Consider the following 14,087-nt stretch of genomic DNA (forward strand, 5'->3'; position numbering starts at 1 on the left):
TAGATACCTGAATGTACTGAATAACCAGGCTACGCCATGAATGTTTTTTCTTCCCTGATATTTCAGGGATATTTCAGGTTTATATCATGTAAATATTCAGTAAGTACATATAATCTGTAAGTCTGCATTTCCTGTAGCAATGGTAACAAACAGAATTTCACTGCATGTCGTACTCTGTATGTATGTGTATGTGACAAATAAAATTTGATTGATTGATTAATTGATTGATTGATTGATTGATTGATAAGTGTTTATAGTGGAAGAATTAAAAAAAGAATCCAGCATTGAGTCTTGTGCTATCCACCAGTGATCTGCATGTAGCAGCAGATCAGCTGTATTTCCTGTTTGTTAGCTTATATGTCTCTCCTACATAGTCTTTTATGAGCCTCCATACTGTAAATCCATTTCCCTTCAAATACTCTTAGTTATGGAATAGCCTTCAAATAGTTTTAGTCATTAGCCTTCCAAATTGTAAATGACCAAATGATAACTGAGATCCAATACATTAAATCACTGCACGCATATGGATATTGGGTGTACATATAATCTGTAAGTCTGCATTTCCTGTAGCAATGATAACAAACAGAATAATAGCACAACAATGAAGTATGTGTTATCTATGACAGATCATGATCCAACTTTATGGTCCTGTATTACTGATCAGGTCTTTCACATTAAGCCCCTCAAACCCTTTTCTGTCTCACTGAAATTAGACATTATAATTAAATAAAGACAATAATAAAGACACAACAGGAAGGGGGAAGACTTCAAATAAGCTTTAATAACCACAATAAAAACATGTAAAAGATGAGAGTGAGAGGCAGTCTAACTAAACAAACACAACTCCAGCTTTTTCCTATCTGTTAGGTAAATACCACTACCTCAAACTACCTCTAGACATTCTCTAGACATTACATTCTGAAGCTTCAGTCAAGAATTCAAAACAAAACCTGTACAATATAAGCCCGTCACATCAAATATACAAAATACACAGAATTACGCTTTAGTATGTTTTAGGTGTTTTTAAATCTGGAAGTTCATACCACAAGCCACTACTGTAGCTTCTTCAGAAGGGTGAAAAATGAAAAGCTATTTTTGCAGTGCTGCTTAGAGTAGCACAATTAATCAATTTAAAGGAAGAACTGAGTTTGGCTCATTCTGTAATGGCATCGCCTGCCTGTAAGTTTTAGACATTTTACAAAGGCCTTACTGTAGTTAAATCATAACAGCTACTTATGCAAAATACCATCCTGCTAGTGCAATGTAAAAATAACATTCCATCCTCTTTTGTAAAAAGACTTTTATTAAGACCATTCGAAGGGCACTTAAATTTGGCCTAATAACAACAATAACAAATTCACAGCATTAAAAACATTTTCTTATGGATAGTTTAGTAAAATTTTTGTTGCATTGTGCCAGCTGATGATTCTTCTGATCAGCTGCAGCTCCGCCCTCCACTCGTGCACCGCTGGCACAAGCAGGAGTCACCAAACTCTTTTGTTGCTCACATTCTAATAACTTTCCTTGTGAGGTACAAGGAAAGATTAAGGCTAGTTAACAGAAGGTGGTATAGATTGCTTAACTGAAGCTTGAAAGCAAAAACCACACCTGTTTCTTTAAGTTTCATCACTTCTTTCGATCTTAGCCTATAAACAGCACATAGGTGAGGACTGCTTGGTTGGTTGGTGTGTGAAATTATGCAGCCACACAAGAACGTTGATAAGACTTTGATAAAGAATATGGTGTTTGTGTGTTTGGGTGCCAGAGCATCATTCACATTACAAGGATGTGTTATAAGAAATACAAAAATAAAACTAATTGAAATTGAAAACTAAAATCTTTGGGTGGGTGCATGAAAATAATAAAATATGTGTTTTACATGCAAGTAAGTAACTATTTGAACTATATGTGAACAATGTCTAGCCTACAACACTAGTATATGCTATACCGTATGCAGTGTGCATATACTAATATAATATTCAACATCCCTGTGTAATCTGCAGAGACCTTCAAGTTTCTGGGAACTACCATTTCCCAAGACCTGAAATGGGAGTCCAACTTAAACTCTATTCTAAAAAGGGAAGAGGATGTACTTTCTATGCCAATTAAGGAAGTATGCCACATGAGCTGTTGATACAGTTCTACACTGCAGCTATGAATCCGTCCTGTGCACATCCATCACCATTTGGTTTGGAGCAGCATTAAAACAGGATAGAAACAGACTGCAGCAAACAGTTAAAACAGCAAAAATCTTTGGTGCTCATTAACAACTGGTCTAATGATATTCCCTGCTTCATATCTATTAATTCTGCATTATGAGAACCGCCAGTCATCATTTCATTCCCATATGTTACACACACTGTTGCTGTTGTATATTGTAAAATAGTTATAAAGTAACCACTTTATCTTACGTGACACATAATACTGCTATTTGCACTCTCACACTTTATGTACATTACTAATCTGTCATTTACTCTGTATATTGTGTTCTATTTAATACTTGTATTATATATATATATCCCCTGGTGGTCTAGTGGTTAAGATGCAGCGCTCTCATCGCTGCGACCCGGGTTCGATCCCCGGTCAGGGAACCATCCCCAGCCACTCTTAGTGCCGGTCCCAAGCCCGGATAAATTGGGGAGGGTTGCGTTAGGAAGGGCATCCAGCGTAAAACATGTGCCAAATCAAACGTGCGGAGGATCCGCTGTGGCGACCCCTAACGGGAGAAGCCGAAAAGAAAGTTTATTATATATATATATATATATATATAGTTTTGTCCATATTGTCTTTTTATTGTCTGTTTTGTCTTATATAGTCTAAGCTAAATGTATAATGTTATTTAAGGCTGTACTTTTATTTATGTCAACTGGAACCAAATTCCTTGTGTGTGTCAACACATTTGGCTAATAAACCTGATTCTGATACAGGAAATATTAAAGCAGTTGAGATTTCAATCTAATCATGTAATCTATTCCTGCATGATCAAAATTGGTGGATTTTTACACTACATTTTTACACTAAGTCAAATACCTGCAACAAGAGCTAAAAAGAAAACCATTAACGTTTGGCATACAAGCAGGCCAAGATTGTTTAAATTATTTTCTTTGCTTTTATACAATGTTAATGCCTATTGAAGCTGTACTGCTAATCTCCAGTTTGTCTGTATCAGTATAATAATACTGTAAATTCATTAATATTTTAATAAGAATTGAAAACAATGCAAATAAATTAAATATTATTTTAATGCATTTGTGATGCAAATAAAACTGTATTTGTTATTACTACTCTTACTACCTTCCCTGCCCCTCTGTACCCTCTGACACCCCACACAGACACACACAGGAACACAGACACACAGACACACACACACACACACACACACACACACACACACACACACACACACACACACATAAACATTAACACACACACACACACACACACACACACACACACACACACACACACACACACACACACTTTGGTAATCAATGGATCCAGGCTGAGCATGGAGAGTGTATATGTATATGTACATAGAGTGGGTATGTGAGAGTATCAGTCAAAGAGAAGCCAAAATATTATCTTACCTGCTGAGTATGGCTCTTGTCTCTCCACATTAATAAACTCGTTCCTCTCATACTTGGCTCGGATCCATTGTTCCCGCAGCAGCCTGTGAGGGGCAAAGGCACATGCTCAATTCATATTCTTGCTTTTTCTAACCCTAACCCTAACCCTAACCCTAACCCTAACCCTAACCCTAACCCTATAACTCTATCACATGAGCTGTTTTGCATCTTCTTTAATAGCCAGGAGCAGAACTTCATTATTGGCCCATGTGCACATATTATATTTGTCTACTGACATTGTCATTCCAATTAAAATATCTGCATGTCCAAAATCCACAGAATTATTATTATATAACAGTAACCTTCATAACCCTTTTATACCCAAGTTATATTGTTTACATTGGCCCAGGCATAACCTAACATGATTACAGTATTGAATTAAACAAGCACAGGTTCTAAGCAGCATGAAATGTATTCATAAATATATCTAGTAAATGCATTGTAGCATTTACCAGATAATGTGTGGTATCAAGGGGACACTACAAGGCAGCAGAAGAACTAGAAGTTGATTCAATAGGTATAACACGCGCGCACACACACACACACACACACACACACACACACACACACACACACACACACACATACAGACTCTACTTCCTTCCGTTTAGTTTTAGAGATTTCGCACCTCATGAACCCAACATAACTCAATGCTTTGCATGTAGTTGTATTTGTATCAGTGTAAATTATAAAAAATTTACCACAGCAGGCCTGTTAACAAAACTGCACACAAGAGACATAACAGGGCTTCATACAGTGTGACAGTATTATCAGAGACAACATTCTTAAGTAGTGTGATTTCCACTATGTGCTAACTCAGAAAAGAACATACTTGCAGTGTGTGTGTGTGTGTGTGTGTGTGTGTGTGTGTGTGTGTGTGTGTGTGTGTGTGTGTGTGCGTGTGAGTTAGTGTGCGTGTGAGTTAGTGTGTATGTGTGTTGTACATTTCAGCTGGATCACTGATCTTTGCCAGAAGATATATAACTGCCAATTTTCTAAATGTTTGTAACTAAAACTAAAACTGATTAACTGAATGCTATTTTTTGCAAACCTAGTGCAATGGCCATTATCTGGCCAAGTGTGAATAAGGGAGAATAAATAACTATATAGCAAACCTGAAAACTATTTTCTACTAACCTTGCTGTTACTGGTTTACCCTGTAAAATAAATCTACCATCTTATAAATATAGGCCATAATCACAAATTATGTGAAAACAAACAAATGATGACAAAACAAACAAGTAAAACGTCTTGTAATATGGCCACTTCTAGTGAAGTCTTAAATTAGCATGACTAAAGAGGTTGGTAGTTTACCCGGCAAGCTTCAGTATATTCACTATAATAGACTACAACTGTGGGAACCACAGAGGTGTTAAGTTTAAGCAATATTAATATAAAATTAAAAAACCAAAAAAGAACCTGAGTGGTGTTAATACTAAAGTCCTTGCTGGCATACAATGCCCACCATTGGCACGCTTCATAAACATGAGCTAACAATGTTGTGAAAATTTTAACCTTTTTACTTTTTACTTTACTTTTAAGTTTTTTCACAAAATATCTTTGTTGTGCCACAACTACTGGCATGCTTTTACTCCCATTGCCAAGATAACAGCTCTGAGTCTTTTCCTATTATGCCTAATGAGGTTAGAGCATTCATGGCAAGAGATCATCTCTAGGTTACGTATGTAACCCTGGTTCCCTTAGGGAACGAGACGCTGCTTCAACAACGCTTTGGTAATGCTTTCATGTGTCCACGCTCTAAATCACGTGTGTAATTTGACCAATGGAAAGGGTGACGTCACGACCAGGAAGCTACAAAAGCACATGCTGTGGGGACAACGCTAGCTTCTGAAATGGAAGGAAGCACTGCAGGGATGCAGGGAGTGTGGCCTGAAAACACAGCGTCTAGATCCCTCAGGGAACCAGGGTTACATACGTAACCTAGAGATGATCTCTTGCCATGAATGCTCTAACCTCATTAGGCATAATAGGAAAAGACTCAGAGCTGTTATCTTGGCAATGGGAGTAAAAGCATGCCAGTAGTTGTGGCACAACAAAGATATTTTGTGAAAAAACTTACGTAACCTAGAGATGTTCCATTTCAGGAACTCGAGCTGCGTCAACAACACTTTGTGAACGAGCGTACAATACCGCCAGACTGATCAGTCCCTGCCTAGAGTGGATGGGCACAGCTAGGCCGAAGGAAAGAAGAGCCAGGAGTGGCCCTATGATGAAGGTCAGTAGGGTGGACCAGCCCATAGCGTTGCAAATTTCTTGGAGAGATGCTCCAGAGGACCAGGCCTTAGAGGCCACCAAACTCCGAGTGGCGTGAGCTCTGACCTTGACAGATGCGGGGGGACCAGAGGACTCTGAGGGTCTGCTAGTATGCATGGAGCTAATTTTTTAAGGGACTGTAGCAGACAAACAGCTGCTCTGACTTTCTCCACCGTTCTGTTCTGTGGATGTATGTGTCCAGTGCTCAGTTTGAGGGAGAGAAAAGCACTGGCTCGCACCACAGGCACCATTTTGCGGCATATGACCTCCTCGTGGAGGAAGCTTTGGATTGGGGAATAGTTTCCACTACATCAGCAGAGAGACCAGATGCTACAAGCTGTGCCCCCTCAGGGGCCACAGACACAGCCTCTGTAACCACTAAGTCCTACTACAGTCCTGGGCGGAGGTTGAGGGATGCACTCGCTGGAGATCGCTGTGCCCTGAAACACCATATGTGGCAGGGTTAACAAGCCGACCTCCTGAGGGTGCAGAAGAGAGATAGGCACTGTATACTGAGAGGCACACCGTGTTTTTGGCCTTAACAGCAAGGGAGGTAGTGCTGGAACGCCACCAATTAATGACCATGACCAATGACCGTATTTACGCTATCGCCAAAGTACACAGGCTAAACTACAAATGCCTCTCTGTGTCCATGAGCGCTGACATGTACTGGCCAATGGCCCCAGCGGTCTCCTAAGTAGCCCTGAGAGCCAGTTCCATAGTACGGAATATTGTCAGCCCCGTAATAGCTCCCTCATCCAGCTCTTGAAGTAGGTCAGCCTGATAAGCGGCTGACCAGCTGCCGTGTAAGCCTTGCCCACCGAAACCGAGAAAGTCCAAAGGGGCCTAGTGGGCAGTGCCGGTGCCTTAAGGCAACGGTCCCCAACCTTTTTTTATGGTTTATGTCGAACAATATTTTCACGGACCGGTTTAATGTCGGACAATATTTTCACGGATTGGCCTTTAAGGTGTGGCGGATAAATGCAACAAAATAAAATAATACGACCGGCATAAAAACTGGCATTTTCTAAATATAATAAATGTAAATCCACTGTGTTGTTGTTTGTTCATTTTGCTAACTTGGGGGTTTGAATTTAGCAGTAATGTATTATGTGTTAGCGGCCGAAGCAGCCCCTTTGAGAAGGTAGCAGATGTAGGTAAGACATGTGACCAAGGCATCTTCACATACATCAAGAGTGAGTTATAGACAGATGTGGCGAAGAGAATCCAGTAATTTTCCAAAATAAAACATAGTTCAGAATCAGATAATAAATAAAACAGAAATAATGAAAGTTATATATTTTTCTGTCCGGCCCGGTGCCAATTGACCCGCAGACCGGCACCCGGGGGTTGGGGACCACTGCCTTAAGGGATGATGCAGCACCCGGATAGAGATAGCCAACTAGCGTCTCTTGAACCCACGGTATCACCTCATAGCCGCACTCCTTCAGCCCTACTGCAATTGCATAGAGGAAAACATTGGAACTTAAGAGAAGGGCTGAGTATGGGTTGCTCCAGAAGGTCTGCCTTGTGGAGGCAGTGAGTGTTTCGTCCAGCTTACTTGGCGAATGGTGCTTCTGCTTTTCATCTGGCGAAGCGATTATAAGCTTGGCAACAGCACAAGTAACCACCTTCAAAAGCTTTCAAATAGGTGAGTTAGCTGGCATCCATACCCTCCCCCTCCTCGGAGGAAGAAAGGTGGAGCACAGCGTTCCCTCCACAAGGAGAAGAAAAAAATGCAGAATGAACCCCACAACGTGGATCACCGCTTCGCCTCGCCTTGGCAAAAAGCGGGGCAAGAACCGCGAAGAGTGAGAGAAATCCTTCACATTTCATTCAAGTCAGAGAACTGGAATGGCCATGGCATATGACCTTGATTTTCTGGTCAGTAAACCATTTTTGTGTGTATTTTGGATCATTGTCCTGCTAGAAGATCCAGCCACGGTCCATTTTAGGCTTTTCTGCAGAGGCAGTAAAACTGTTAAATACTAAATACTGTTGCATGTTCTAAACTTGTGTGATCATGTTTCTCTGGGACCTACTAGCATTTATCAGACTAGTCCACTTGGAGTATTTCTTTAATACATTTCAGCATGGTTAAAGGTCACATGGGCATTGGACAAGAGGCCAAAAGGCATATAATGACTATATAAACACTAGTTGTATACTCACTGGCAGTCTGTGTGTGTTGGGATGTAATAGAAGGCTGGCACCATCTGTTCATATTGGACTTTTGCAGTGTTGTTGCCAATGGAGGCCATCAACTAAAGAGAGAGACAGGCAGTGAGTTGTCATGAATTTCAACAGCTTCACATAAAATATGTAAAAAACAAAAGTTATAAACAAGAAAACGCAGTTTTGCAGTTATATATATTGAAAGTTAAATCCATACAAGCCGCAGGGTAGGGAGGTTGGTTGCATCGATCTTTCTCTTTCTCTCACTGTCTATGCATGTGTGCACATGTTCTCACATGAAGACGCTCTTTAGTAAAGGGTTGAATGGTTATTACACACTGGAAACTAGAGTAACATATGACGCATGATCTACAATAGATTGTCATTCTTCCACTGTCCAGTTTTGGTGGACCTTTGCCCACCAAAGTTTCAATATTGATGCGATCCCACCTGGACCTTTCATCATGCTGAGCAGAGATATGTACTGATAAAAGTGAAAAAGAAAAATGGGTCAAGACCACCAACCTGGGCAAAAAACACATGCCCAGAAATAATTATATTTGGTTGCATATCCATTTCTTGCAATAATTGTATGAGGTCTATGACTCACTGACATCAACAAATTGTTGGTTTCTTCTTTCTTGAGTTTTTCTTTTTACAGGTCTTGTATGTTCAGGGGGTTTGTCCATACAGCCTCATTTTCTGTAACTGAAATGCATGCTTAACTGGTTTCAGGTCTAATAATTGGTTTGCCTTGTGTAAAAACTTTTTACTTTTCCCATAATAAAGTCATTTGTTGAGTTTGCAGTATGTTTAAGATCATTGTCTTGCTGCATGATAAAGTTCCTCCAGATTAATTTAAATTCATTTAATTTTATTTCTACCATCATGAGTTACATCATCACTAAATATTATAAGAATCTTTCAGTTCTAGCCATGCAGACCAATCCATGACACTTCCTTCACCATGTTTTATGGAGGAGCTAGTATGTTTTGGACAGTGAGCAAATAATTTTTTCCTCCAAACTTTAGAATGGTGGTTTGTGATACATTCCCATCTGCCCTGTAGAGGTTGTTGCTGATGCAACTGTTTTTTTGGGGATTTTCTTCACAGTCCTCACAATGTTTCTAACTGTTGTTTTCAATGGCTGACCCAGTTCATGTCTGTTTCTCAGTACACCAGTGGTTTCTTTCTTATTCAGGATATTCCAAATTGCTGCATTTTGTGACTTGTCACTGATTTTCCCTCTTTTTTTCAGATTCAAAAGGGTTTTCTTTTCTCATATAGACATTTTTTTCTTTGTGGCTTACCCTTTAAAAAAATCTAGTCTTCACAAATTAAAAACAATTTAGAGTAGAAGAGTAGAAATAAGAGTAGAAATAATAGTTTAAGGATCAGTTTAACAGGGCACATCTGGGCAACATGAAATGCCTGTGAGTCATGACAGTGTATATTTGCTCGCCTAAAATAGTGTCTATATGGAAAGTAAAAATTGCGTTACGTTAGGTGCACATATGAAAGCAGATACCTCTGCAACTACCTGAACATTCTGCGATCATAGATTTAAAAAATAGCATAAATGTATACAAAGCACAGCTAACAAAAGCCACATACTGTAAGTTAAAATATCTGCCAAACCCAATATAATTTTGTCATTCTAACTTTTGATTGGTGTGTAGACCATGTGGTTTTTAACGTTTTAAGAAGGTGTGTTCTTCTTCTTGAAAAAGTATTTATGAATAACAATAATTAAGTAATACTTGCTATAAAAACTACTGCCTTCTCAATAAAGCATTATTTCACATAACTGTGCAAACAGCTATATTTTTTCATCTTTAAATTATTCAACTGTTTCCTCCTTGCTCATAAAAAAAAATCTCTGTTAGTTCATAGTCTAATGAATTGTGTTCCTTTAAAAGCTTTGCTGGCGATAGTAGAAGACAGGGACAAAGCCTAAACTGCAGTAGAAACATCAGCACTGAGGAAGGCAGAGTCAAGACTCAAAAATACTGCCACGGAAAAGCTACTTTATTCCACAACCAGAATTCTCGAATTCTCCTGCTTGAAGGCAAGAAATTCCCAAAAATCATACATGTAGAGGCACTGCCAATTACTGTTTTGGGGACAGCCTGGCATACTTGCAGAGCTAGAACTCAATTCTAGTCACCCAAGATTAACTTATTTAATTTTAACTCAAGCAAATGAAATAAACAGGAAGAGAATTTGATAGAAAAACAGTTTACATAATGAAAGTAAATGCAGCAGATGCACCAATTTTCATTTTAAATGCATTTTAACTACTGCCAAATTATGTTTAAATGCTTTATTGGCTATGCACATGTAAACATGGTGATAACATAGACAGATCTTGTGACAGTTTAAAATCATTTGCTAGCCACCATCTCCATTAACATCAAGCTGTTTGAAAGGGTTGCACAACAGACCTTCCGAAGCAACAACCACAACAACAGCAACTTAACTGTGTCACAATCACAAATTTAACTGGAATTATGTGTGTGGGTCAGATGAGACTAAATCAGACTTCATTATTCAGTTTACATAGGTACCAGGGATTATTGTATCATTTACTATATTATGACTGCTAGAATGGATTTTCTATATTTCTCCCCCTCCATGAGAAAATACCAAATCAAATTGTTTATTACCTACTTTTTAATATCCCATCCTAATAGACACCCCTGTGGTTTTGCAGGCAAGTAGCCACTTGCATTGGAACAACAAATTATTTACTACTACTGCTCGAAATATTTCAGTCATCCTTAGAGTATAATCTATACTAGATACTATTCTAATTAAAAAGGTTATTTCAATAACAAATAAGCAGCCAGTAGCTTCAGCAAGAGTATGACCTGACCAAATGCTTTTTAGCCTTGATGCACCACTTCTGGGTACATGCAGCACTAATCTGTGAAGACTAGATTTTTTTTGTTAAGGGTAAGCTACAATGTAACGGTTACGTATCGCAAAAGCATTTATATATTTTTATAGTTTTGCTTCTCTATCTGACCCCTGTCTCCCTGTCTTGTCTTTCCTCAAATGCAGTTGCCGGTTGCTTTAATTGAGGCATTATGGGGGATCTGCCACACCTCTAGCAGACATCACCAAAGAGGTGGGGCTTCGAGGATTAAAGCACCGTCACAGAGGAAGGAAAGGGGGAGATAGCGAGAGAAGCAGGAACCTAGAATTTTGCTCTGCAATTAAAGCAAACCCCTGTCTTTAGTTTGCCCCCCGGGGAATAGCGATAACTTCTCTTTTGCATATACATTTATACTTAACCTTATATCCACCCCATCAACCTGCTGTTACTACTGTTTTCGAATTCCATGTGGACATGTAGAAGTTTTCTGTGTAGGCACACTAGGGTTAGAGGCGAGTGCCACCCGCTGTATTTTTGGGTAGTTTAGGATGTACATATGTAGGGAAATTGTTTTGTTTTGTTATTTGTTTTGGCACGGACACTGTTTTAAGCTAATTGATCCTGAATGTTTGTTTCTCCTTTTTGTTGTTCATTCATGTTCATTTGTATTTTACAACGGAAAGTAAAGTGAAACAAAACAAGAAATAGGTCTCGGTCATGTCTTTTCTTTCAACACCCATCACAAAAACACCATATGTTACTTCCCCTACCCTAGACTTTAAAAGGGTAACGTAATGTGTGGGGCCTGTCCAGGATCTTTCTTTTAATAGATCCCATTGTGGTCGTTTTGTGATAGTAGACAGCAGTTGGGACAGATCACATGTAGTGTCTTCGTAGGGAATAAAAATATAGGAATATGTGGGGATTATTTTCTGTTCCTGGTGAATTTTGTGAGGAATAGGGGTTTCGAGTTAAAACATGGATGCTTGATTAAAATTTTTCTCTGGATAATTTGAGTTATGAGGCTCTTGGAACATGACTTCTCAAGAAGAATGACTTAATTGTTATAGCTGGCCACTTCAACATCCCAATTTTTGGAGGTCTATGCTAAAAGTTCATTTTGGAGCGTTTAGTGGAAATGGGACTGTTGCTTGTGCAGCCGGTTGTGGATACAACCAGTAAGTCGGTGCAGGATGCTGCGGAGACTGGTGAGCCAGGTGTTTTCATGAGTGAAGGCTCAGAGGTAAGTACTACGATCGATGCCTCAGTATGATTCGTTTTTTCCAAGATTGGAAGAATCTGCGGGGGTTTCGGCATGATTAGGCATGCTCAGAATGGAAGGTTCAGGTTAGGCAGAGATTAAACTGGCAATTCACAAGCTGGAGACAGAGAGGGAGATTTGGTTTTACGTTTGGCCACAACACCCGGTTCCCCCTGAAACCACTGCTTCATCTGTCTCCTTTACCCTGCCGCCCACTGCTGTTTCCGCACAGGTCGCACAAATGATTGAGCATAGTGAAATGCATTCTTCTGGCTTTGATCTAAGTATAAATATAGCACTATTTTCTCTATTTTGGGAAAGTGAAGTGGACACCTATTTCAATGTTTTTGAAAGGTTTGCTACTATGTGGCATAGGCCCAAAGCTATTTGGTCACTATTGTTATAATCCAAGTTAGTCGGCAAAGCACAAGGAGTATGTTCCACTTTATCTCTCGCAGACAGTCTTCAGTATGATTTGGTTAAAACTAGAATTTTAAGAGCTTATGAACTTGTCGTACCATCTGAACTTTCGAAACCTATAGATAGCATCTTTACAGACTTTACAGACGCACTTCCAGCACACATACCATGCATCACTGTGCTGAGTGTTTTTAAATCGCAGTTGAAAACTAATTTATTCTTACAAGCTATTAACACGTAGCCCCTGATTCAACTGCTATTTTATGTACATTGTGTTCTTATATTTTATTGTCTATTGTTGTTTTCTGGAAAGTGCCTTGTGCTCCTTTTGGTTGCTGTAAGGCGCTCTATAAATAAAATTTGATTTGATTTGATTTTTGTGAAGTTTGTGCTTAAGAAAGGTATTTTGTATGATAAGTGGTGTAGTGCAAGTAAGGTAAATGATTACGTGTCCATCTGAGAACTGATTATACTGGAGGAGTTTAAGAACTATATCCCTGAACAGGTTGTGGTGTACCTAAATGAGCACGCTGTTTCTACAGTCTCTAAAGCAACAGTTCTTGCTGATGAGTTCACACTCACACACAAATCTGTTTTTAAATTAAGTAGAACTGAAAGTACAGGTAACCCAGCCATTAAGGGTTGCACAAGCCAGTGCACTCTTAGTGCCTGTCCCAAGCCCGGATAAATAGGAAGGGTTGCGTTAGGAAGGGTATCCAGCGTAAAACGTGCCAAATCAAATATGCGGATTACAAACCAGAATTTCATACTGGATCGGTCGAGGCCTGGGTTACCAACAACCGTTATTGTTAGCCAACAGGGTACCGGTGGAAATTGGTCTACTGTTGGCCAAAGGAGTAGAGGGAGAGGATGAAGATGTCTACAGGAAAAGGAGAAGTGTAGCAGAGTGGAGGTTAGGGTTGGTACTTCAAATGTTGGTACTATGACTGGTAAAGTGAGAGAGTTGAATGAATGAATGAATGGATGAATGAATGAATGAATGAATGAATGAATGAATGAATGAGTTTATTTAATCAGGGACAATGCACAGAAAACATTGGTCTAAGAAAGAAGAGATGTCATGTGCCAGGTTATAGCAAAAAAAAATTGCTAATTTCCACCTGCAGTCCCTAGACAGATGTTACATTTACAAAAGGTCATAAAATACATACAGTTTTATACATGGCAGCATTTTTTCACTCATTAAAAACACTCCACTTCATGATATACAGATAGCTGATATTATGGAGTGGAGAAAGTTTGACATGTTGTGTGTTCAGGAGAACAAGTGGAAAGGGAATAAGGCCAGAAATATTGGAGGTAGGTTTAAACTGTTCTATCATGGTGTGGATGGAAAGATGGCTCTTCAAGTGGGTTGTGAGATGAAGGAGGAAAAATTCTGGAGTGAGTTAGATTAAATGGTTGAGAGTGTAACTAGGAAAGACTGGCGAG

General features: G+C 39.3%; 1 protein-coding gene and 1 long non-coding RNA gene across 4 annotated transcripts in view; one reads left to right on the plus strand and one right to left on the minus strand.

The window, feature by feature from the left end:
• Nucleotides 1-14,087, plus strand: part of LOC310739802 — a 351,802-nt gene that overhangs the window by 313,375 nt on the left and 24,340 nt on the right. The window lies entirely within an intron of this gene.
• LOC310739726 (arf-GAP with dual PH domain-containing protein 1) overlaps nucleotides 1-14,087 on the minus strand; it is a 42,738-nt gene that overhangs the window by 10,297 nt on the left and 18,354 nt on the right. For 2 of the 3 annotated variants that reach the window (XM_083565936.1, XM_083565937.1), the window contains exons 3-4: nucleotides 8,073-8,164; nucleotides 3,588-3,670 (exon numbers count right to left, since the gene is read on the minus strand). In XM_083565936.1, coding sequence (XP_083422062.1) covers nucleotides 3,588-3,670; nucleotides 8,073-8,164 — 175 coding nt within the window. Of the gene's footprint in view, nucleotides 1-3,587; nucleotides 3,671-8,072; nucleotides 8,165-8,292; nucleotides 9,551-9,849; nucleotides 11,976-14,087 lie in introns of those variants that run through there. The other variant, XM_083565938.1, reaches the window with a different exon arrangement.

Source organism: Silurus aristotelis (genome assembly GCF_946808225.1).
Source record: "Silurus aristotelis genome assembly, chromosome: 17".
In the NCBI taxonomy this organism is placed as follows: domain Eukaryota; kingdom Metazoa; phylum Chordata; class Actinopteri; order Siluriformes; family Siluridae; genus Silurus; species Silurus aristotelis.